Here is a 24,731-nt window from a genome sequence, read left to right as displayed (position 1 = left end):
CTAAAGCTGACACCGAACCCTCCTCCCCTCACCACCCTCACCACCGCCTTCACCCTCCTGCCCCTCACCCCCCTCCTCAATCCTCCTATTAACCCACCAATAACTCGCCATAACCGCACACGTAATAACAATCGACGCGACATACAACCCTAGTATCGCCAAAAACGCCCTCCGATACCTCGGCTTATCCTCCTCCCGAAACATCTGCTGCCCAGCCAAGCCCCCCAAATTACTCCCGATAACGACAAACGCCAGCCCCACACTCCTCTTCTGCGGCGTCCCCGCATTAACGCTCAACCACGCATCGTTCAGCCCCTGCGCCAACGCATTCCCGCTTCCCAGAAACGTAAAAACCCAATACCGCGTCCACTTCCCGGCGCTGAGCGGCAACCCGTACAGCGCGCCGGCGAAGGCGATGGACCAGGCGAAGGCGACGATGCACCACGGCCCGCGCAGCTTGGTGGCGTCGGAGGCGTAGGAGATGGCGAAGGAGAAGACGACGACGAGGAAGCTGGAGACGGAGTTGAGGGCGTTGGCCTTCGTCTTGGTGAAGCCGAGGGCTTTGATGACGGAGGGCCCGTAGAGCTGCAGGCCGCCTTTGGGGGCCAGGCTGGCCATGTTGAGGAAGAGGTGGAGCCAGAGGAGGGGGTCGAGGAGGGCGGCGCGGATGTGCGTCCAGCTGAGGGGCGCTTTGTCGGTGGTGGTGTTGGAAGAAGCCAGGCGGGCGGTGAGGATGGTGCGGTCGTGGGGGGTGAAGGGGTCCCAGAGGTTGTGGATGGGGCGGGTGTGGGTGGGGCTGCGGGGGAGGAAGAGGATGAAGATGAGGAAGACGCCGAGGGTGATAATTCCTTCGACTGGTGACGGATCCGTGTTAGAAGAAGAAGAAGTGGTGCTCGAGAGTTCAAGGCTGGACTTACCGATGAAAAGCCACTGCCATCCCGAAAGGCCGTTCGACCCGGCAAGGCTAAGGACACCAGCTGCTATCAAAGAGCCTGTTGCAGTGGCAAAGTAATTCCCAAAGTAAAAAATTGCCGTCCTGAGCGCGAGCTCCTTCCGGGTGTAGAACAGGGAGAGCATGTACTGGCCACCTGGGACGTAACCGCCTTCGAATGCGCCTAGCAGAAACCGTGTGGCGTAAAAGGAGTGGATGTTCGTACACCAAGCCTGGGTCAGGGCGATGGTGCCCCAGATGCCCATCTGCGCAGTGAGCCAGATAGGAGCGCCGACTTTCTGGAGCAGAATGTTGGAAGGCAGCTCAAAGATGATGATGCCCGCAAGCATCAATTGGTTGCCCAGATTCACATCGTTGGAGGTGATGCCGAGATCCTCCGTCAATGTGTCTGTCAGGGCGTTGGAGATGTTGCTGCGGTCAAGCTGGAGGACGAAGAAGCCGAGGACAAGCAATGGCATTAGGAAGAAATCGAGCCTGTAAACGCGAAGTGTGAGCATGAAAATTCCTTCACTCTCTGCGTTTTCGTAAACTCACTTCCGCAGGACCTTCCTCTCCTCCTCAGCCGTCCAAGATACCGATTCCTCATCGCGTTCCGAAGCAGGCGGTTGAGATATGATCTGCTTCTCCCCCATCTCAGTAGCAGAAGTTGAATGGTCCTTGAGCTCCGACATCTTCGTTGTGATGAAGTTGGGCGAGCAAGCAATTGGGGCATCGTCGAAAAACCCAAGGGCCTTCAGGCTCAACATATGTCTCTTATCACGCAACCGGCCTATCTCATGGCGTGCGAGAACGTTATCGCCGTCTATTCGATATCTTCGGTCCAAGATACGGGGCCACCGCGTGGCGCTTCGGAGGTCGCCAGGCTCGCGGTGCAGAGTGAACATGCGGGGGTGCCGATCAATGCGGAGGTGAGCGACGGAGGTGAGCGACCGGCCCGAAACCGGAGACATCGGCCGCGATAATAAGTCCCGGAGCCGCACTTGCTCTCTTTTCGAAGCTTTGAGCAGCAACTTTTAAGAGGGACGTACGGCGGGGAATTGCTGCTGCGGTAGAACGCGTTTCTCATCTCTCTCTCCCTCCGACGATTGTCGTCATCCCACCCCCAATCCTCCTCCCTCCACCGAACGAAGCGCCTCAACCACCACCACCACCACCAACCATGTCCCGCGACCCCACCCGCCCAAACATCGTCCTCATCCTCGCCGACAACCTCGGCTGGGGCGAGCTAGGCTGCTACGGCGGCGGCGCCCTGCGCGGGGCACCCACGCCCCGCATCGACGCCTTCGCCACGACCGGCCTCCTCCTGCACAACTTCAACGTCGAGAGCGACTGCGTGCCCACCCGCTCGGCATTGATGACGGGGCGGCACCCGATCCGGACGGGGTGCCGGCAGTCCGTCCCGGCCGGCTTCCCTCAGGGCCTGACGCCGTGGGAGCGCACGCTGGCGGAGTGCCTGAAGGACGCGCCGGGCGGCGGCTACGCGACGGCGCACCACGGCAAGTGGCACCTCGGCGACGTGCCTGGGCGGTACCCGTCGGATCGCGGGTTTGATGAATGGTTTGGGATACCGCGGACGACGGACGAGAGCCAGTTCACGTCGGCGCTGGGGTTCGATGCCGAGGTGGCGGAGCTGCCGTATATCATGAAGGGCGTGGCGGGGGAGGCGTCGGAGAACGTGTGCGTGTACGATTTGGAGAAGAGGAGGTTGATTGATGAGATGCTGGTCGAGAGGAGCAAGGATTGGTTGTCGAGACAAGTGAAGGCGGAGAAGCCGTTCTTCCTGTACCACCCGCTCGTCCACCTGCACTTCCCGACGCTGCCGCATCTGGACTTTGCCGGGAAGACTGGAAACGGCGAGTTTGCGGACTCCATGGCCGAGATGGACTACCGCGTGGGCCAGATCCTCGACCACATCGACGACTTGGGCGTGCGGGAGAACACGGTCGTCATCTTCGCGTCGGACAACGGGCCCGAGTTCCGCCCGCCGTATCGTGGCACTGCGGGGCCTTGGACGGGAACGTACCACACAGCTATGGAAGGTAGCTTACGTGTGCCATTCATTATCAGATGGCCCGGCAAAGTGCCGGAGAACGTCGTGTCCAACGAGATGGTGCATGTCACGGACCTGTTTACCACCATATTGGCCATGGCCGGTGTTGAAAAGCCCGGTGATAGGCCCATCGACGGAATCGATCAGACGAAGTTCTTCCAGAATCCGGGGTCGGAGAAGTCCCAAAGGGAAGGCTTCCTCTTCTACATCAAAGACGAGCTGCGAGCCGTCAAGTGGAGGCATTGGAAGCTGCATCTGGTGTGGGAGCCAAAGGTGAATCAATCCTCGGGTAAACTGGAATCTCCGTATCTGTTCAACGTCATTCGTGACCCGAAGGAAGAGTCTGATATCCTTGCCTACAACACGTGGGTGATACAGCCGATAATGAAGATGAGGACAGAGTTCCAAAAGAGTCTGAAGAATGACCCGGCGCCCCCGGACCCTCTGAAAGATTTGTAAATACTTTAAATTTATTGCTTTCCGGTCATTGATGCCGACCACATCCGCACCTGGTAGAATGTGTGAAATATATTGCGTCGGCGCCCGACACTAGTACAGCTACCCGGTCCAGGAGAATAAATCATACGTGTTGAAGTTTTGTAGCAAAAAGTCGTCAGATGCCAGACCTGAAGCATTTTCGGGGGCCGCCTGAGGGGTCACTGTAAAGTCTAATGCATCGTTACATGAGTAAGTCTGAGATTGGGGACAGGAGGACTGATCGGCACCAGGGTCCCGGAGTGATTGGCAGAGGGATTCGAAAGTGTCTCGGCAAGGTTTGCCTGCAGGGTAACGTTCAACCATGCCCCAGAGAACAGCAGAGCAGGAGTTAACAGAAGCATTCATCGTTTCAGTATTGACGCTTCCTTGATCGCCGGGCCAGTTTTTCAGGCAGTAGATGAGAGAAACGCCAGAACGGAAGAGGTTGTGAACGGTACGCCAGTAGAAGCGCAGCTTTCCATCCCGGAAGGAGTAGCGGTAGGCCTCGATGCTCTTTTGGGCGCACTCGGCAAGGAAGACAATGTCATCGCTGGAGATGGTAGGTAAGTGTCGAGAGGGAGAATATAGTTGAAGAAGAGAATTGTAAAGGCAGCCATCAAAGATTTCCATTGGCGCCAGTTGAGAGGGTGACTGATGAGGAGGAACAGCAGCACGCCAATCATATAGCCTCTGACGCATGTCGTTCCGCCAAAGATGGTGATCGAAGGGTGTTGAAGAAAGTGGAGGCTTTTGATGGAGGACTTGCATGATTTCGGACTCGAGTTGTCGATACCTTACAAGCTGCAAGGCTAGTGCTTTCCGCGAAGGACCAGACTGCTGTAGGATTCCGTCCTCGGTGATATACTCATCATCCACATTGGCAGGAAGTGATACGAAGATGGCTTCGTCTGGAATGGATACCGGGCGGCCGAGGATGGCGCACAGATTCCTTTCGAAGGTGTATGTAGCCCAGAAGAGCCTTTTCCTTCGGTCCAGCGACAGCGGATCAAGTGAGAGGTGAGCTGGGGGCTCATCATGGAGCCCCAAATCCACGGCCAGTCTTGTTGTCAGGCCAATAATATGCCAGGTTCCAGATGGCGTCGAAGAGAAGGATGAATATTGAATCAGGAGGAGTAAGTTTTCTAAGTGTTGCAGGTCGCCAGCAAGGAGGTCAGCGGGATTGGCAAGGAGGATACGCGAGGCAGCCGAGAAATAAGCGTCAGCTCTGGCAGCAGGAATGGATGCATCTGTTCGGTTCAGCAGCTGAATAGCGATGGCCAGAACCATGAAGAGCTTGTACCGCTCTTTGACTTGATCATCGTCAGTTGCAGTGGCCAGCATACGCAAGACGTCGGCTCGATACAGTATGGGAGAGAAGAAGTCGCAGTGCTCAAAATAGACGTCAATCAGGCGGTGCGAGACGTCTTCGGCGGGCAGCTGTACGGCGACTTCGTGCGGCAGCAGGTCCATGATGGACGAGGGTGCCGGATCCTGGCTGGCGACATGGCCAAAGCGCGATGCGGAGCCAAGGTTGAGCAGAAGTAGGCGAAGCAGTGGTAGTCCACAGGCTGTTCCCATGTAACGGGGACTTGGAAAGGTTGAGGGGTGGAGTGAGACAAAGCTGGCCTGGGCAAGCACATGCTCAAGACTGCCAAGGTCCGAATGGGTTGGCAGAGTGGGGGTTTGCTGACGGTACTGTTGAAGCTCCTGCTCCAGGTGTGCCACGCGATCTTCCAGGCTCTTTAGATAGCTTGTTCAAGTCAACGGGGGGTCATTCAAAAGCGAGTTTGAGAGGGCACCTTCGCGGAACCACAGAACCGTCAAGATCGTGGCCGACGCAGTCAACGCCGGCGCGCTCGCAATTGGCGCATGCTGGAAGATTTTGGTCGCATCGTTGTTTTCGGGCCTTGCAACGGGCGCAGGCGGTCACATTGGAGCGCCGCACACTGGATCGTCTGGGGGCGACAGGCATGACGCCGAGATGTGGTGATAAAGGCCATGAGGAAGCGGCCAGGGTAGAAACGGCCGGGGGAGATGACGGAAGAGCACGTGCAGCACTAGCGCCACCCGCAAGAAACCCGACGACGCAACCGCCTATCAATCGAACGACTGAGGAAGAGTCAAAGTAGCAGAACGTCTAACATCGGACTAAGGCGGTAGCTAAAAAGTGGATAAGGTTTTTGGTCGCTTGGCCGCTTACGTTGGAACGGCTACTTGCCCTAATTCGCTAAACTCTCTCGGGAAGTCAGACCTTCCTGCCAGCCCCGCATGAACAGCGGGCCCGTCATGAGAGATCCACAACGCCAAAAACCCTGCCGTGGCCTATCATTCCCTTATTCATCCACCCTGTGCCGTTCTTGGAAGGAGGTACGAAATATTATTCTCCGTAATATCTCGGCAATAGCGCTTCTTGTTAATAAGATACCTGCCGGGATGCTATAAGGGGACGTCACCCCATTCGCTGTTTGAATGCTCGTGTAGGGCTGATAGGGCCGTACATCTCAGAATAGTCTACGCCCCGGCTCACCTGCAGATACATTTCTGCCTAAGTCACACACAATCTGGAGACACAATGGCTATTTAACATGCTCCTCCGTCTGCCGTGAACATCCCCCCCGCTCCAGTTCTCGCCTCAATCCCATCCATCAACCAACCCACCAACCAACCATCATGACGGACGTCTGGGAAACCGACTACACCAAAACCTTCCACCACACGCCCTACCCGGCCATCTCGCCCACCCGCCCCGAGCTCTCCGCTGCCAACAAAACCATCTTCATCACCGGCGGCGGCAGCGGCCTGGGCGCCGGCTTCGTCGAGGCCTTCGCCACCGCCGGCGCCGCCCACATCATCACCATCGGCCGCCGCGCCGGCCACCTCGACGCCGTCGCGGCCCGCACGCGCGCCGCTCACCCGGGCACGACCATCACCACGATATCCTGCGACGTGACGCGCGAAGCCGACGTCGCCGCCGCCTTCGCCCGCGTCAAGGAAATCGCCCCGCGCGGCGTCGACGTGCTGGTCGCAAACTCGGGGTACCTGTCGGAAGTCGAGCCCGTGAAGGCGGCGAGCGGTGATGCCGCAGCGGATGCGGCGGTGACGGCGGATTGGTGGCGTGGGTGGGAGGTCAACGTCAAGGGCGTGTACCTCGTCGCGCGGCACTTCCTGGCCGCGGCCTCCGGCCCCGGCGCCGTGTTTTTGAATATCTCGGCTGCGGCGTGCATGATCACGCCGGTGCTGCCGGGGTTTTCGTCGTATGCACCGTCGAAGATCGGGACGTGTCGCTTTATCGAGACGCTGCAGGCGGAGAATCCGCAGTTGCGGTTCCACAATATTCACCCGGGCTGCATCAAGACGGATATGCTGACCAAATCGAAGTTGGAGGAGATTGATCTGCCTTTGGATGATCGTGAGTTCTGAACGTTTTCCATTGTTCTGCCCTTTTGGATGTGTGCTGATGCGGTCTGGAACAGTTGAGCTCGCGTCCCATTTCCTGGTGTGGTTGGCCAGTCCTGAGGGCGAGTTCTTGAAAGGAAAGTACCTATGGAGCAACTGGGATGTCGATGAGCTGAAAGCGAGGAAGGCCGAAATCCAGGCCCCGAACAAATTGGTCACCGGGCTTGTGGGCTGGGCCTGAGTACTCTGTGTCCACTCTCTGGGTACCGGGTTCGTAGACGACCAAAGTCTTTGCGTGAATTTAGGTATTAATCTTCGCCAAAATACCGCAGTTATGTCATCGTCCGGAGCCTGGTGTCTGCGCCAAGTATATGTGTCAATACTGTTACTATACTGTCAACAGTTTCAGCCAAGCATCACTTCCGCGCAATTTCCCGAGTGATATAGAGATTTACACCAGTTTACGGTTTAAGGCCGAAATAAATCATTCATAACGTTGCTAGGATTGATGATTTAATTGCTTGCCGGTGTGTCGTCAACTTAAGGTAAGATGCCTCCGTTTTCGGATGGCTGACTTCTCACATGGATGCGCGATTTCTGCCCAGCTGTGCAGCTGAAACCGGCAGCTCAACGTCATACAGATTCACTTGACACTATGATTTTTGCGTTAGCCTCCTCCACACTCGGAAAATTCTTGAACAGGGAGAACAATGATGAGGGCACTGTGGTCCATGTGAAACTTTGCAGCTCCGTTTTAAGGGCACAATATCAGAGCTGAGAATGGTTTCCATGCGACAGTGATGTAACCAGTCCATATTGGAGAAACAAACATTCCCACTTCTGCGTTGTCTGTCTTTTCAACATCTTCTGCCCATAGCTTACTCGCAGGAGCAAATCGCGTTCATCAGTTGCCATGGACCCTCGAAAGCCTCTTCAGCGTTCGCACACTGAAACCACGCCGAAAACCCCAGCCGTCTCATCTGCCGAAAGATCTGGATCTGGAAATGGACAACTCGCTGTTACCGATACATCAGTAACTGGTGAAGACCGCCAACGGTCTTTACCAGCAACAAATCACAGAGTTTCGGGCGACAGTCATCGCCCTGTCGACCTAGGTGAAAGCGGCTTCATCCGTACCGACAAGCGAAGATCCAAGCCTTTCGCTTGGTCACCGAGGTAAGAAACTCACCACTATTAGTGAACTGCTATTGAACACAAGTCATCTCAGAGCACCATTTTCTGTCCACCATGGTAGTAACGGCAAGGAAAGGAGACACTCTCTTCTCAACCATAGGTTCGTAGAGAGCTCAGACACTCCAACTCCGCGTGTCTAGTATGCTAACATATGTCCTTTCGAGATAGGCTTACATTCCATGGACATTTCCCGTCGCGTCCGAGCACTCCAAATGCATCCCTGCGCGAAATTGTTTTCCGCGAACCTAATCATAAATACCTCGATAGCTTTGTCGACGTGGTTGCCATTTATGTGTGCGAAAGCAGTGACAATGCCACGGCCGCGTCCGCGTTTTGCTACAATGGTAATTCTATAAGAACGAAGCCCACGGAAGATACGCTCAGAACAGGGTCTTTCAGCTCTGATTCTAAAGGGTCACAGCATACGTATGGACTTAGCTCACCAAAGCTAAACCGGAATCGCTAACAACAGTCCAGTGCATTCCGGAAATTCCACAGCAATGGTGCGGATCAATCAACAAACAGCGACAAAACGATCAATTGGCTGTCAGATAGTCATATGCTTCCCAGTCATTTTCCTGGTGCGCATGTTGTTGGGTTCGGGATCCCTCAGCCCTTTGGACCAGTCGACTTTGACTCTCTGGCAGCAGAAATTCTCGAAAATATATTAGCCCAGAGAAGTTCGAATGGCCGCCAGGAGAAGCCTATCGTATTTATCAGCCATGGCTATGGCACAATACTCATCGAGAAGATACTATTTGGCGACTTCTCAGACAGCCCCTTTCACTGGGAGTGGGAGCAAATGGCTTCTTCGACTGCCGCGATCGTACTATTCGGACCGCCCCTTAGGGGGTTCGACAACCTCGCCAAATGGGCTTCGCAAATTCTGCACATCCCTCGATCGTCGGAAGTCTTCAGAAACGCAGCTCCATCATCTCGTCCGGAGAAGTGGAAAGAGTTTTTCAAAACGACAGCAGAGAGGAGAATTTCGACTGTCGTCTTCCTGGAAGAGTCATTCCATACAACCTCCGAAACAGATGCAGAATGTGTCACCTATATCGGCACAGACTTCGACTTGCAAAACATCGCAAAGTTCCAGGGGCCCCACGATAAGAGGTTCCAGCGGCTGGTTCAGATCTTGTCAGATGCGGTCCTTCGCCGACAATTCGAGGAGGCGGCTGCGGCGGAATTTCCCGACACGGGCAAAATTCAAACGCTAATTGAAGCAGCTAATGACCTCAACACCGAGTATGACGGAGGTCAAACGTTGTTACGTATTGCCGCGGAACGAGGATACTCCAGCGCATTGACTAAGCTTTTGGACTCGGGTAAGGTGGACGTGAATGGACAAGACCGGTCAGGAAGAACAGCTCTGCATTCATGTGCCACAGGAAACCCCAGTTCGATGGATATGATTGAGAGACTTCTCGAGGCTGGAGCGAGTCCCTACCTCAAAGACTCGAAGGGTAAATCTCCACTTGATATATCCAACGAGGACACAAGAGAGAGGCTCAACCGACCCGTTCAAATTCCTTCCGAGCCAGACCATCTTGTTAAGGGGTTTCCTGCAACAGAAGACGCAAACAGAGCATGCGAGAGAACTTCCATGGTTGTGACAGAAATCTTCACGGCAGATCGAGCCGGCCAGGTCAAAGACTTCCATGTCCCTCTTTACACAAAGGTCTCTGATCTCATCTACACTGACCAAGGTGTTGAAAGAATGTTTGAGCATTTACACCGACCAGAGAACAGAGAGAGGCCAGTATGCCGCTGGTACCATATCCCAATGAATAATGTAAGGTGTTCCTTTGCCATTACGTAGTATGGTTGTCAGGCTAACAGCTTCAAAGATGGCATGGGTTCATGTAAGAGTTTCTGATTCCTTGTTTGTATACAAAGCTCTAAGTTATCAAGGATTTGTTCGCGAAATTGGAATACCCTTTTTGGCCTTGGCCATCTTCCTACAGGAGGAGCAATCTCCCTCATGGAGTAAGGCCCCCCTCGAAACTTTTTTTTCTTGCGCGTTCTCTCGTATTTGTGAACAACATTAGCTAACTACTACTATTTCAGCGCTGTATGCATCCAGAATGGGTCGAACTGTCAACTCTAAAACGGAGACAGGAAAATGAACGCCGAAGAGCTTGGGCAATCTTGGTTCGTCACGAGAGCAAACTCTAACTTACAAGGTCTAACGAACGCAGATGCCTTATATGAGCTATGAAGAAAGCACGAGTCAATTCAGTCTCGAGAACCTCATCCGATACCGAAACCAACGGCCTTCCTGTGACCCCAGCATAAGCGAGACCGATTTTGAGGAAAACGTAAGACGATTATCCATGGGGTAGGTGAAGGACAGAAGCTAACTATTAGAAGATTCAGAATCCTGAAAATATATCCGCTATCGGTGGCTATATGACTGACGACCACAAGAGCCAAACGAGCCCTCTCCGATTGCAACCCCGCCGGTAAGTTGAAGAACGATGGGACATTGGCCAATTCGCCTCCATTTCTGATTCTAGATGCTATTCTAACGACCGATACTTCATTACTCTCGATCAGTCATACTACTACATGTTGGAAGACACGCGCTACAGAGATGCAAGCCAGGTTGTCTCACGTGAGGCCCGAAAGCAAGCTTATGATAGGCATCACAACATCTTGATGGTCGATCAACTATGGCTTTGGTTGATCAAAGGAGAAAATGATCAAGAGCCCGACACAATCATATCGAGCTTTCCGGGACGCAAAGGCGCTCATCGTGAATCTAAGCCAGTCGACGATATCCAGCGAGCCGTCCTCACAGAAAGATGTCGGCGTTCAATATTCAAGAGCGAAGACCTTGTCTCCAGAATTCTCACGCTATGCTGCAAAACCCTCGATCGCCACCAGAAATTCGAATCTATCCAATTCTTGGACATGTTCGAAAGCGCTTTAGGTCATGCGGTACGTCTCCCATCAACTCACACCTATAGATGCACCCATTCATATGTGCACAATTACTAACACTCCACTAGGAAGAAACAGAGACGCAGCTCTTCAGAAAGTTTTTCCGAAGGACGAAATTGCTGTATTCTCTAAACAAAAAGAATAAGCATTATCGCGAGCACAGGAAGAAGCTCCTCGAAAAGCTTCTTGACATACAAAGGGAATCTAAGCTTCTCAAAGAAGTAAAAGACATTCTGGACGAGATCAAAATGGTCAAGTCTGTACTTGAAGATCAATTTAAAGTTCTGGAAGGCGCACGAAGCTGTTCCTTTCCACATGCAAACACCACAGTGAAGCATGCTGCAAACACGTTGCAAGAGGTTGAACGCAACTTCACTTCGATGGAGTCTCACGGATTATCTGTTCAAAAAGCAGTAAGTAATTTGCGCCTCAAGGATGAAACTGTCTGACCATCTTTTCAGCTTGCGAATTTGCTAGACTTGAAGCAAAAGCAAGCCAATGTATGGGAAGCTATCTCATCTCGGGAGGGAGCAGAAGAGACCGCCAAACAAGGCAGCGTAAGCATTTCTTCTTGTGTCTCGGGCGCTCAGAACTACGACTACTGATAATTAAAACAGACTCTCATGGTGTTTACCGTTGTGACCATCATCTTTGTGAGTAACGAATCGATGGAAATAATATTCAGTTATTGACAGAACCAAAGCTTCCCTTATCGTTCATGGCGGCGTTCTTCGCATTGAATATATCCGCGTTTCCGAAATCAGACGACGGGAGCACCGAATGGTCTCTGGTATTCCTATCTGAACTGTTGTGTATGTATATCCACGGCTCGGAGCTGCATCTGCTAACCTCGTACTCAGTCGGCATATCGCTCGCAGTGTCGATTCCGTTCATATTGTTCGCGTTCAATGTTAATTTCCTCGCGGAAGCTTTGAACGGGATGACACACTCTCTGGTCAAGGCCCTAGTCAAGGTTCTTCAACCGTTCTGTTCTGAGTCTGAGGAAACCAGCCGGACCAGGAAAGTACCGCGCTTTTTGAGTGACTGGTACGAAAGGTTGCTGCATCATACATTGAAGCGCGACCTACCACTGGAGCGAGACGATCATGCGGAACTGCATTCTCCACGAAAGCTGAAGGATAAGCCGCTATCTGACTGGCTCCCTGGGGAGAAGTCTGGGTGGCCGGCCTCAGATGAAGATACTTCAGATGAAGAAAATTTGGTCCTGATTAACAGTCAGCGGGCGATGACACAAGAGGGAGGCTTTGCAAGAGTATCACGCGAATAGATTCCGAAGCAGATTTTCTTCCTTGTTTCCTTTCCTTCTTCACCCTACTTGTTTCTTTACAGTCTGTAGAATCGCATTAAATTATGTCGTAATTGGTGATGGACATGAATGGTATTGTCTGCACTGAATGAGTGGCACAAGGACTGAGTGGGTGGCTTACAAGCGGGTGGTGGCTATATACCCTCCTCAAATGGCTAAGCTAAGTACGGAGTTGCTACAGTACACAGTGGAGCAAATGAATACTGAGAAATAAATATATTGATAGTGTCGAAGTAGAAAAATCATGAGACCGGCCGCGTGACGTGTTTATAGTTCCTGCTGCCTAGCAACATAGCCGTTGTGTTTCATTGACAAGCCACCGGTGTGGCTCAACCAATAACCTATGCTTGTTTAGCCAAGAAAGTCACAAAAGAAGTCAAAGTAGTCTGATGGATGCAGGATACGAGACGGCACTAGATTCGTTTCGCATATGGCCCCCACGCTAAGATGGACTCGCAGAGAACTTCGTCTCTTATCTCAGCTGCCAATCTCCTCGAGATACCAAATGCGAACATCTCATTGACACCGAAGCTCCCTCAAATGAGTTACAAAAGCCTTGGGCACCTCCGAAGGGCCAGCGGCGAAGACACCAACTCCACGGAGATTCCGCTCGTAACAGAGAGTGAGAATCGGAGCCAGACTTCCGCGAAGGAAGCTGCCAAGAGACGCTATGAGGACTGGTGGTTCTGGGAGATCTCGAGCGCCGTTGTCAGCATTGCCTCCGTGATGGCCATCATTATTCTCGGAGTTAGCATTGATCAGACGGCGTTGTCTGACTGGACTTTCATCTTGGGGCCTGGTACCATTATCTCCACCCTGGTCACAACTGCCAAAACATCGATGCTACTGCCGGTGGCAGAAGGACTCAATCAATTGAAATGGACTTACTTTTGGTTAAAAAGACGCTCTCTCTCTGAGCTCGAAACCTTTGACAGCGCCAGCCGGGGGCCTTGGGGCGCGCTCGTTTTCTTCTGGAAAATCGGAGCACGCTCGATGGTCTCCTGTTTGGGCTGCTTCCTCACCGTTGCGGCATTGGCCATGGGCCCGTTTGCACAGCAAATTATCACTTTCGATACACGCAACGTTGCTCGATCTGGGACAAATTCAACGATGCTGGCCTCAAACATGTATTATTCTGGCATAAGTGCATGGTCGTCTAACAACAACTACTCGATCTGTGAGTTAACGCATTACTTTATACATGTGAATCTCCGTTTACACCATCCTTCGTAGTAACTGCGCCTCGTGCCGATATTCAGGGCGCATTCTTAAGCGGGATATTCAATGGCGGCTCCCACTTCGATTTTGTCTGCCAGTCCGGAAACTGCACTTGGGACGACTTTTACTCTATGGGCGTATGCAGCACATGTGTCAATGTTACCAAGTCCACGAAACTAGACATTGTCACGCAATCTGACACAGAGGGGGACGGGACATCCGATGCATATTTCACCACGCCTAGCGGAGCGCGCCTCGGCCCGCAGGCCTTCCGTGCCGATGATCCACATACGATAATGGCCGACTCAACGAACCTAGTCAGCAGCAATGTTACTCACGGCGGGAAGCTTGACTCATGGGCACCATTTCCGGAACTTGCTCGTGCTAGCATCGTGCAGATGTCTCAGTCCGGGCCAGATCCTGGTACATGGGAAGCGACTGAGTGCCTGATAGAGTGGTGCGCCAAATTATACCGTAATCCCACAGTAGTAAGCCACCCAACGTTTCCATGTCTTACAGAACGATTGCTTCTAAACAGACCGACAGACCGACGGCGACGTACAACCTCTCTCCATTGACCCCATCCCATTCCGAACACCGCCAAAGGGCTACAACCACAGTGACCTCTACGGTCCCGGCGGCCACGAGCTCCCCTCTTTCGCAATCACCCCCGCAGCAGCCGACTCCCTCCCGTCCACCCTCCCGCCCTTCGACTCCAACAGATTCGACGTCTCCGTCGGCGACCACGAAATCATCCGCTCGTTCGTCCGCCGCATGCTCAACTTCACCTTCGTCAACCAGGACCAACTCACGGTCGCATCGGCCTTTGCCTACGGCGTCGATGTCGCCGCGCTGATGGGCAACATGACGGACAGCCTGACCAACCTGATCCGCACCGGCCCGAACGCCACGGTCGTCGAAGGCGTGGTGTTGCGGCCCGAGACGTTCATATCGGTGCAGTGGGCCTGGCTGGCGCTGCCGATTGCGCTGGTCCTGCTTAGCGCGGCGTTTCTGGTGGCGACGCTGCTCGTTAGCAGACGTCATTCCGTGCCGCTGTGGAAATCTGGGTTGTTGCCGTATATTTTCCACAATGAGTTAGCTGGGGAGTGGAAGGAGGAGGAGCGGCGTGCGATTTACGAGGGGAGGGTTAACAAGAGGCCGGAGATGGAAAGGAGGGCAAGGGGGATAGGGGCGAAGTTGACGTGGAGTGAAGAGGGAGAGACGAGGCTTGTTAGAATATAACAGGATTTTCTTTTATTTTTTTATAGTGCATCGCTGTGGGATACCATTAGCCTGTAGGATAGTTTTATAGATCCTTTCCATTTAAGATCCGATAAACACAACTCTGTAAACGTCTCGAGACGCTATGCTTTATCCAAGACGACATTCTGGATCGGAAGAAGGAGTCAGCTGTTGTCTCGCATATATCAACAGTAAACAGCCATTTGTCACAATTTGCACGGTAGACGGAAGCACCTGTCACAATGGTCTCAATTTTACGAATCGTGACGTGGGAGTGTTCGTCAAATTCACCGGAGCCATCCCTCAAGAAGTCACATTAACATACCACATCGGTCTGATTTAGATTCTGACTAAGATTATTCGCAGCGCGAAGAACTCCCCCAGCTCTTCAACCTATCAACGAACGGGATTACTAAGGTACGTTCAAACCTCCCCTCCCAAACCAGCGATCCTCGAAACCCGTACCCCACCCCTTCTCCCTCCCCCATCCCCCATTCACTGCACCGCTATCTCCCTCACCACACCCCCCTCCTCCCCCTCCTCCTTCTCCGCCTGACTCCTCTTCCTCCAAAACCTCAACGCAACCGCCAGCCCCGCCACGAGCACCGCCAAGCCCGCCACGCCGCCGACGACGCCGCCCGCTATCGCGCCGGTATGGTTGCCGCCACCACCGCTGCCGCCGCCGCTGTTCTCTTCTGCGCCGGCGCTCGATGGAGTGGCGCTGCTGCCACCCCCACCGCTACCATCATTACCACCAGAGCGTGTGGCGCCGCCACCGGACTGCGTAGCGCCGGCGGTGGACGCACCGGTGGTGCCAGTCGGCGGTACAGGCTGCGCAGCAGAGGAGGAAGAGGAGGAGGAGGCCGGAGGCGGAGCCACCGCAGCCGACGACGACGTAGAGCCAGGCGGGGGCGGCGGGGGCGGTGCTGCTGCGGAAGTTGTCGAGGCAGGCGGAGGTGGCGGCGGCTCTGACGATGACGTGGGTTCTGCAGACGAAGACGAGGAGGTCGAGGAGGCTGCCTCGGATGACGATGAGCTGGCGCCGGTGGTCGTGGGCGCCGCCTTGTCCATGGGGTAGACAACGGAGAGGGCCTGCGAGGAGCGGCAGTCGAAGTACGAGTACGACTTCGTGTCCTGCGCGTCGCTGCCGAAGACGACGTTGGTGTAGCAGTACGGCGTGTCGGAGTCGGTGCTTCATTCATGGCTATGTCAGCGTTTCGTCGGGTGGTGGTGGTGGGGCGGTGTTTGCTTACCAGACGAGGTTGAAGGAATTGTCGGTGCAGTCACCGGTACAGCGACCTGCGGCTGTGGAGTCGAAGCAGCTACTGTGCAAGAAGCACGACGAGGTCGAGGTGCCCTGGAAGCGGCAGCATCCCATCCAGCTGGATGAATACGCGCATTCTGAGCGGCTGGGACATGCGAATAGTAAGTCTGTGGAAGCGATGTAGTAACCGCAGGTATTCGTCGTTGAGTCTTGACGGAGGACTAAGCCGTTTGCGCGGATCTCGATCTTGGGGCCGCGGGTGGGCTTTGGTGTCCAGCCATTGATCAGGTGGTCATCGGAGCGTTGAGTGGGCGCGACGAGAGCAAGTGCTGTAATGATTGGAAGAATTGAGAATGCGTAGAGCGTGGTAATTACCTGAAGCATACTGATGTCTATTGTCAAGGAAGAGCTCCATAAGCCACTAGCCGAAGAGGCTCAAGTCAGATCAGCGGCCATAAATATGAGAGCATTGCAGTCAGAACGATGAGCAGAAAGGAAGTGCCATGTTTGCAAGGGGGCCATTTTCAGCCTCACCACCCCACGAGGCTTTGCTTTTTGAGATTATCTCAATGTACTGTGGCTGCTGACCTGCATGGCTGGTCGATGGAATGCGTTGCTGCGGCATTTGCTGGTCGAGAGCCTGCCGAAAGAATGAGGGGGTCGGCAGTCTGGAAAGGCTAGAACGTCTGGCCTGCAACTGTGATACGCGGTTGTGATGTGCTCCATGTTGGTCAAAAGGGTGTGCCCCATCTTAGCTCTTAATGCCAAGGGCGTCGTAATCATGGCACATGTAAGCCTCCGTTTGGAGAAGGCTTTTCCACTGCACCATGTGATTAAAACGTGTGATTTGAATTTCAAGCTGCAGTGCTCATGTAGCATGCTGTCTGTGGGCGTCCTCATCAGCAGAATATTTGTTCTAGACGTTCATCGGTGGAGGGCTGGATGCAAACACTTTCCGTTCCCTTCGTTTCCATCCAGCCAAGATGGATCCACACACTTTGTCTCTGTTTAGCACGGTGGGAACCATCGGGTTTCTCATCAACTCTTCCATCAACGTCTCAAGGCGCATCTTCGAACTCCGCGATGTTGAGAAACAGGCCAAGGACGTGCTCGAAATCAGCAACGGGATGAAGAAAATGCTTCAGCACACGCGGAGGCTCCGGCGGCAGAAATCGCAGCTGCTCAGCACGCTGGAGAAAGACATGATTGACACGGAGCTGAGCCACGCCGAGAAGGCGGTCGCCAATCTTGCCCTGCTGGTTGAGCCCGCTCGCGCCGACATGCATATACACAACGGGAACGTTACCGTGGCTACACGAGGCTTGTTCGTCCTGAGAGATTTGCCAAAGATCACCGCCAGCCTAAGTCGACTTCAATTTGCTTATTACGGTCTCTGCACGGTCATGGGAATCCTCTGCAACCGCGGCTCGGTTCCAACATACCCAAAGCACGAGGTGCAACCTGAGCCAAAGTATCCGCCGCCGTCGTACGAGGACAGTCAATTCCTGAATAGCAAACGGCATTCGGTAATCTTCAAAGAGGAGCCGGTTGAACTAGGCATCGAGAGTGCCGCGGAGATGCGACAAGCGACCGAAAGCACACCAGTGATTGAGGTGACGCCTGCAGTGCTTGCTGATGGGCCAGACATGTCCGGGCTGCAGGTGGACTGGCGTGAGCAGCCACGGTGGCAGCCTGGATCTGAGGCCATTGGTCAACCGCAGCACCAAACACACTCTGCAGGAAGGGCGCGAACTCCGGATCCTGATTCGACTTCTGGAAATCCGGCGGCACCCCGCAGGCGGATTGGTGGTAGGTCGCGTGGACAGATATGGCTCACTCACAGAGCTAGCTTTCAAGAGATCGAGCTGTGATTTTTTGCATCAGACTTGTCGATGATGCGGCGTTTCAGGATTCGGTGTATCTAGTCTCAACCAATACCCTCGTTCGTGAGAAGCAGATAGCCTCAAGATGACCCTGTTTGAATGGAAAGATGAAGGACAGAGGACTACCCCATGGCCTAGAACAATTCTCCCCGGAAGCTAAGCAGACGATTAAGGAAATCAAGGCATGCCCGAGTGGTCAGCAAGTTATACATAAGGCAACCAAAATCCCAATTGAGCAAGACGGAATGAAGACGATTGGCGGGGTGTGAAAATTAGGGCTAAAAAGAGCTCACGACGACGGGCTGCAGCAGCACGTGGGCGTACGGCAATGGAGAACCGCTCTCATCGGTGAGCTTGTGTAGGCCGGGAAGGCTGACCAAGGCGCCATCGGGTCGGGCCGCCCAATCGTACTCAATGGCTGAAGGCTGGGAGAACAGCATGTAGGCAACGTCAGCTGCAGCGTGGAAGATGGCGATGAGGTTTTGGCGGCGGTCGGCAGCGGGGTTGGACGAAAGCCAGGGCTGGAATGCGCCCAAGAAGCGATCGACCTGATCCTCGATGCAGTCGTTGCGATGCGCCAGAAAGGCTGGGTCCGCCGCCGGGGCGGGATACAGGTAAGCGGTCAGACGGCGCCAGTGAGACAGAGCCTGAGATGCAGCGCGCGGTCTGTCGGGGCGGTGGTCGACAACGCGCGGCAGCTCGGTCATGGTGGGCGGCAGGAGGAGGTCGGGCGACGCGACGAGGTGGTAGGCCAGCACGTGCTTAATCAGCAGCGTGGGGCGGCGTGATTGGCCGATGAGACGCGCCAGCGGGGCGGGCAGGTGCGGCGTTTGGAAGGCGGCCAACGCGTCGCTCTCCCGCTCCTCCTCCTCAGCCTTGCTGATGTCGCCGAAGTTGTTCTCGACATGCACCGCAGCCTGGTCCAGCACCGTCTTGACGCGTCTCCGCACCGTATCGTCGTCCAATGACTGCGGCAGGTGCTCCTGCCATCCCCCGCGCCGCCGCTCGCCCGACGCGTTGGTCATGCTTCTCTTCACATAGTAGTCGCTCATCTCGCTGCTCCGCCGCTTTTGTCGCTGCAGCCCTTTCTTCCTGACTCCGCGCTGCATCAGCCAGAAGGTCAGCGCGAATGTCAGCAGCGCGACCCCGATCGCTGTTCCAATCACCGCTCCTGCCACTGCCCCGCCCGAGATTCCCGAGTTCGTCTGTCCTGAGCTGGGCCTTGAGCTTGGCTCCACACTGCCGGCCGTCGTAGCCCCTGTCGATGTTGGTGCTATTGCTGTCGTCGGCGATGTTGTCTCTCCACTGCCAGTCGTCGAGTCTCGCGTCGTCGAAGAAGTAAACGTTCTGCTCAGGTCTGTCGCTGCCATGGCTGCTGATGTTGCTGCTCGTCGCTGGTCTGTCCGGCTTATTCCCGTTGAGGTTCACGAGAACCGCCAATGTCGAAGAATCCGAGGTTAGTGGGAGGGCATCTCCCCGACGCAGTCGAACACCACTTGATATACCCTGATCTCAAAATAGCTGATTTGACCGTCGGCCGGCGCAGAAAAACAGAACCGCCTCTTCGTTGATCCACAGGGGGGCACTTGAATAATTCCCACAGCCTTGTGATGGCGGCTTATCTGCAGCAGCTATGGAATGCTTGCCGCAGTCATCTGGATTGGCATGAGCCTAGACCCATTAACACCTGACCTTGAAACTCTTGCATCGAAGCCTTGTCTAAATGCGGGGTTCAGCCTCAAGATTGTCGTTTTGCAGAGCCTGGTGCCGCACCCCGACCATTGTGCTGCAATCGATCATCTTTCATATCTTCACGCCCCCTGCAAGGCTTCCTGTAGCCCATTACCAGTAATACTGCAGCTCATGTGTTGCCATGGCGTACACATCTTGGAAGCCGGACGCCGTGGTCGCTATCGATTTTGGGATGACCTTCACAGGTTTGCTTCACCGAAAAAGGTAGCGGGTTGAACTGATTCCATGTGTTGCAGGAATTGCTTACTCAAAAGCTCCAGAGTGGACTAAACCGATAACCATTCAACAATGGCCCGGCAAGCTCAGCGCGGAGCTCACGAACAAAGTCCAAACAGCCATCGCATTTGATCGACGCACCGGTGCCTCGCTTGGCTGGGGATTTCAGTGCGAAGAGATACGAAACAATGGGAAGCATACCCGAGACGTCCAAATTGAAGAGTACTTCAAGCTCCATATTGACCCCGACTACCAAGATGGCCACGAGTCAGCTCCGTCGCCGCATGACGCCCAGACTTGGTTCTGGCACTACATGCGTCGAATGTACATCTTCATCCAGGACTACTTCGACGGACGCGTTGCACGCTGGAAACAGTGCAAGGTCGAATTCGTCTTCAGTGTCCCCACCACCTGGAAGAATCCAGCAATGATTGCACATGTCAAGCGCATCCTCAAAGAGGCCGGTTTTAGCGAGAGCCATAACCAAAGAGTCAACATCTCCTTGACCGAGGCCGAGGCTGCTGCTGTGTATGCTGCAAGCCAGCATTACAAGCGGGACGATGTGATACTTGTCTGTGATGCTGGTGGCGGAACCACGGACGTCAACGTGTTGAAGATCACATCTGACGCTCCGCGCACCGAACTCACCCCGCTCTCTTATGTCGAGGGCATGGCTGTCGGCTCAGCTTTGATTGACTGGAAGATGTCAATCATCATTCAACAACGACTCGAGCTTGTTAAACACCATTTGCAGGGCAAACCGCAAGAAATTGCTGAACAGATGATTCGAGGGCGCTTTGAAAGCTTCAAATGTGATTTCGGCTCCGAGGCTTCTGAGATGGATGAAATCCCACTACCCATACCGGGCATGGAACCTGGCCACGACTTTCCGGGATCGAGGATACGAAATTCACGTATGATCATTCTGAAGTGAGCAAATTCCTTGCTTTCATTATCACCCGTTTGAGCTGACAGCGATACAGAGAAGAACTACAACATCTCTTCGATGAGCAGATTGAAAAGATCCTCCGCATCATCGACCGCCAACTGGAAAAACTCCAACACACCCATTCCCAGGAAGTTGTAGTTGAGTTCATCACATGGCAGGATCCGAAGCAGCCGCGCTAATCTCACCAGTCCTACATAATTGTCTCTGGGGGGCTTGGCAGCTCTCCTTATCTGCGACGGCGCCTGCGAGACCGCTACCAGCTCGAAGCCGAACACCTCTTCGACAACGTCGACGATCTCCAAATTCTCCTTGCGCCGGAACCGTATGTCCCCAATTTAACCAGATTAAATCATTGACTAATGAAGCCCTCCATTTCACAGCCAGCTCGCCGTATGCCATGGCCTGGTCATGAACCGCGTCCAGGAGATCACTTCCGAGATCCCGATGTACACGTCCCGCCGCTGCCGCGCCAGCTACGGCATCCTCTGCCGCGAGAAGTACGACCCGCGCCGCCATGCCGGCGAAGACGTCTCCGTCGACGAATATGACAAGAAGAAATGGGTTGATGGGCAGATTCACTGGGTCGTCAAGAAGGTAAAAGAAGGCAAATACCACAACACCCCAAGAGCCTCCCCCCTCCTTCTCCCCGTCCAAGAGAACGAAATAGAACGGACGCCTTGACTCACACAAACTCCTCTCAGGGCGACCCCATCGACGTCTCCCGCGGCATCCGCCACCCCTACCGTCTCAAGCGACCCGCCGGCACCGAACTCAAGCCCTGGCGCACGCAAATCGTCATGTCTCTGCTCCCTCCAGCCAACCTCCCGCGCAGCTTCAAGCAAGACCAACAACAACAACGCTCAAAACGGGACAGCCGCCGCGCCAGCCTCAGCTCGAACGGCGTCACCAAGCTCTGCACCATCGAGTCCACCCTCATGCACGCCGACATGGTCCTGCACAACACCGCCCGCTGGTACCACCGCCTGTTCTGCCTCGGCGGAGCTGATAGGGAGTATTGGTTGGCTGAGTTCCAGATGCACATCCTGATCGAGCCCGCGGATCTGAAGTTCGAGCTTGTGAGCCGGAATGGCGAGAAGTTGGCCAAGCGTGGGCAGGAGGGCGGAGGCGGCGTGGCGGTGAAGTGGGAGGCGTTGCCGCAGATGAGGTTGGTTGGTGGTGCTGGGGGAAGTGTGGATGATGGGTGGGTTGGGGTTGGGGAGGTGGAGGGGGAGGGGCCGCCGGAGCGGGGGGAGTTGGCGGGGGTGTATAGGGCGTGAGATTGAGGGTGGAGAGGGGGTGTCGTACAGACGCTCGCTCTTTGCTAGCTCCGTTGGTGATCATGGGCGACTGTAGGTTGCGAAATAGATATCATTTTACTGCTCTACCTTGAGCTATGTGGTCGCATAATGTAGATTATTGATGGTGTACGTCCTCTTTCTACCTGGAATAGCTCTATCCTGGGCATGGCGCTGACCGCACTGGCGACAAAAGGTGCGGATGGTGAGTATTTGACTGCCTGGGAAAACACTTTTTTACTTACATACAATATTCACAGTAAGAGCTCGCATCAACTTGGCGCGTAGCCATAAGCTCCCGCGCACGGAGCAGCTGGACGCCATCCCGACCTGCCGCCGTGGGCCACAGACTTCGCCGGTCCAATTCTACGCACAGTTCGTCCGTCAGGTCTTGATTTACAACGTTGATTTCGTACTTGCCTTCTACACTGATGTCGGAAAAAACAAATCATTTCACGGTTTTCGACAACTCCCATGCGTCAGAAGTTCTCGTAGGTGGTAGAATTGGTTAGTAAAACACGACTCGGAGGTTTGCATAAATTCTGAGGCACGTCTGAGTTGACGGTTCTCACAGCCAGAAAAATGAATACGATTTTTTTCAAATCAGAGACGGTTGTGTATAAACCCAGAGCTAATGACTGCACGTGACCGAGTCCCAGAACTCCTTAAACCCAGAGATTGGTACTAAAATTGCATCTTCCAATCAATAGAAAACCTTTGTACATACGAAACTCAATATAAAAGAACGTTTACTCAGTCATTTCGCTTCCTGACGAATAGATATTAGCTAAGTGAAATTCTACTCTCAGCGTTGCCACAGTACCTTTGCTCCGATTCCAGATACTCGGTGACCTCTGCATACTGCACAGAGTTCTCTCTGCTCGTTGTTGCACTCCACAGCTGAACAGCTATATCTCTAAGTGCTGGGGGGACCTTAGGCTCAGTCATACTATTGCGTAACGCAACATGAATGAGGAAAAACATCATAGTAGATGCTTTCATTAGTTCCAGGTTTTGCTTTTCCTCGGGTAAGGTTTCGCGAATGTCATCTATACGATTGCTGATCATAGTCGATAACGTCCCTGAGCCCACTATTGGATCAGTTCTGAAGCCGTTCAGAATAGTCGAAGCTAGAGAGTGCAGGCGGTCAAGGCAGCTGTGTCCTTCTGCTGCGAGGAACATGCTAGAGAAGGCATCGAAGATGCCTCCCAAGTCCATTCCTTCCTTTCGTTTCCGTAGTTGAGGGATTTCGATGGCATCTTCGAAATCATCTTCTTTCGTTCTGACTGTCCTAGGCGACAAAGCCATGTCGGCATGGTTCATAGACCATTGAAATCCCACTTCGATTGTACTCGAGAGGTCTTGTGCCACTTCATGGTCTTTCTGCAAGATTGCAGCGCGAAGAAGCCCTATTCCCGCAACAGCAATACCGAGAGCTTCGTCGTGCGTTCCGTTTTCGATGCAATCCTGATACTCTTGCAGCCTACGTTCAAGCACGTGGTCTGTCTCCTCTTTCATCCCTTTTTCGATCACCTCTCTCCACACCTTTACCCATACCTCAACAAGCTTATCCATCAAGCTCTTGTTGGGACACAAGGCTGCCATCTTCAAAATTTCTATGCCAGCCTCTGCGAATATCCGAACATTCGGCCGACTTTTTGACTCTACTGCGTCTCTGAACTTTCTCTCAAATACGCCGATCAACTGCCAAACGTACTGTGTACCCTGGTGACCGAGGTATTCAACTTCATTGACCGCCGAAACCCAAAGAGTAGAGAGACTGGTGGCCAGAGGTGTGAATTTTGGTCCCCTCTCAATGGCTGTAAACAGGAGCTCTACACCAACTTCTGCCAGTCTCTTAGCTTCATCAAATCGTTTTTCAGGGTCCCATTCCTTGTTGGTCAAGTGTCCTTTGAGCTCGCAAGTTCGCTTCTGCAGAATTATCTCCAACATTTTCTTGCCAAAGTCATGGCGTGACCTAAGCTTATTCAAGGCATTTATCCATGCAGAAGCGATCGTCTTAACTGCTTTCGCATTGTTGTCCCTTGTGTTGTGTAGAAGAGCGCGATCCAAGATCGACACCGCAGCCTTTGTCAGTCGGTCCAAAACATCGGCAGAATATCCTTCCAGACTCTCCTGATCGAATGGAGATTCTTTCCACGTAATAGAAGACTCATCTCGCACGGTCGTTCTTTCCTCTCCGTAAGTAGACATTGTGCAACCGAAAAGTAAAAGTGTGAAACCAAACAAGAAAGCCAACAGTTCTGCTAGCTTTTGGAAAGCCCCAGTGTACACTTTTGTGATGGTTCTTCCTGCTTTTGGTTCATTGTCCCTCGGTTTGTGCGCTTCTGGAGCAAGGTCTTTTGTGATTAGAGATATCACAGCCTCGAAAGCCAGTTCGCCCACGACAACCATTCCTTCGAGCACCCGATTGTCCTCCCGATCAATGGCTCGCTCAAACACCCTCTCACAACTTTGGATCAGACGCTCGATAAAGGACATATTGCTCATCGCCAAAGCGAACTTGAACAATCCCATCCAAGAAGCTCGCAGCAGAGGCCATTCGGGTT

General features: G+C 53.7%; 9 protein-coding genes across 9 annotated transcripts; 5 read left to right on the top strand and 4 right to left on the bottom strand.

The window, feature by feature from the left end:
- On the bottom strand, window positions 1-1,623 carry LTHEOB_1957 (Alternative sulfate transporter; the record flags this gene model as incomplete). The annotated part of the gene is made up of 3 exons (XM_035510715.1): window positions 1-854; window positions 918-1,426; window positions 1,487-1,623. The coding sequence occupies 3 exons, from the start codon at window positions 1,621-1,623 to the stop codon at window positions 1-3; spliced, it is 1,500 nt and encodes a 499-aa protein (XP_035364897.1).
- A 488-nt stretch (window positions 1,624-2,111) lies between these two features.
- LTHEOB_1956 (Arylsulfatase A) lies at window positions 2,112-3,461 on the top strand (the record flags this gene model as incomplete). Its single annotated transcript, XM_035510714.1, has 1 exon — window positions 2,112-3,461. The coding sequence occupies one exon, from the start codon at window positions 2,112-2,114 to the stop codon at window positions 3,459-3,461; it is 1,350 nt and encodes a 449-aa protein (XP_035364896.1).
- A 99-nt stretch (window positions 3,462-3,560) lies between these two features.
- On the bottom strand, window positions 3,561-5,451 carry LTHEOB_1955 (Fungal specific transcription factor domain containing protein; the record flags this gene model as incomplete). Its single annotated transcript, XM_035510713.1, has 4 exons — window positions 3,561-3,628; window positions 3,686-4,029; window positions 4,273-5,229; window positions 5,279-5,451. The coding sequence occupies 4 exons, from the start codon at window positions 5,449-5,451 to the stop codon at window positions 3,561-3,563; spliced, it is 1,542 nt and encodes a 513-aa protein (XP_035364895.1).
- A 698-nt stretch (window positions 5,452-6,149) lies between these two features.
- LTHEOB_1954 (Short-chain dehydrogenase/reductase SDR) lies at window positions 6,150-7,116 on the top strand (the record flags this gene model as incomplete). Its single annotated transcript, XM_035510712.1, has 2 exons — window positions 6,150-6,888; window positions 6,953-7,116. The coding sequence occupies 2 exons, from the start codon at window positions 6,150-6,152 to the stop codon at window positions 7,114-7,116; spliced, it is 903 nt and encodes a 300-aa protein (XP_035364894.1).
- Window positions 7,117-12,882: 5,766 nt separating this feature from the next.
- LTHEOB_1953 (C6 and c2h2 transcription factor) lies at window positions 12,883-14,802 on the top strand (the record flags this gene model as incomplete). Its single annotated transcript, XM_035510711.1, has 3 exons — window positions 12,883-13,141; window positions 13,576-13,697; window positions 14,107-14,802. The coding sequence occupies 3 exons, from the start codon at window positions 12,883-12,885 to the stop codon at window positions 14,800-14,802; spliced, it is 1,077 nt and encodes a 358-aa protein (XP_035364893.1).
- A 495-nt stretch (window positions 14,803-15,297) lies between these two features.
- LTHEOB_1952 (uncharacterized protein) lies at window positions 15,298-16,450 on the bottom strand (the record flags this gene model as incomplete). The annotated part of the gene is made up of 2 exons (XM_035510710.1): window positions 15,298-15,994; window positions 16,056-16,450. 2 exons carry the CDS (start codon window positions 16,448-16,450, stop codon window positions 15,298-15,300), a joined length of 1,092 nt encoding a protein of 363 aa, XP_035364892.1.
- A 599-nt stretch (window positions 16,451-17,049) lies between these two features.
- LTHEOB_1951 (uncharacterized protein) lies at window positions 17,050-17,937 on the top strand (the record flags this gene model as incomplete). Its single annotated transcript, XM_035510709.1, has 1 exon — window positions 17,050-17,937. The coding sequence occupies one exon, from the start codon at window positions 17,050-17,052 to the stop codon at window positions 17,935-17,937; it is 888 nt and encodes a 295-aa protein (XP_035364891.1).
- A 290-nt stretch (window positions 17,938-18,227) lies between these two features.
- On the bottom strand, window positions 18,228-19,319 carry LTHEOB_1950 (uncharacterized protein; the record flags this gene model as incomplete). The annotated part of the gene is made up of 1 exon (XM_035510708.1): window positions 18,228-19,319. One exon carries the CDS (start codon window positions 19,317-19,319, stop codon window positions 18,228-18,230), a length of 1,092 nt encoding a protein of 363 aa, XP_035364890.1.
- A 69-nt stretch (window positions 19,320-19,388) lies between these two features.
- LTHEOB_1949 (Actin-like ATPase domain-containing protein) lies at window positions 19,389-22,143 on the top strand (the record flags this gene model as incomplete). The annotated part of the gene is made up of 7 exons (XM_035510706.1): window positions 19,389-19,405; window positions 19,810-19,886; window positions 19,938-20,847; window positions 20,901-21,000; window positions 21,055-21,188; window positions 21,247-21,460; window positions 21,568-22,143. 7 exons carry the CDS (start codon window positions 19,389-19,391, stop codon window positions 22,141-22,143), a joined length of 2,028 nt encoding a protein of 675 aa, XP_035364889.1.
- Window positions 22,144-24,731: the final 2,588 nt, after the last annotated feature.

Source organism: Lasiodiplodia theobromae (genome assembly GCF_012971845.1).
Source record: "Lasiodiplodia theobromae strain AM2As chromosome Unknown scaffold_5, whole genome shotgun sequence".
NCBI classification, from domain to species: Eukaryota; Fungi; Ascomycota; class Dothideomycetes; order Botryosphaeriales; family Botryosphaeriaceae; genus Lasiodiplodia; species Lasiodiplodia theobromae.
This window is presented reverse-complemented; position numbering and strand designations above follow the sequence as displayed.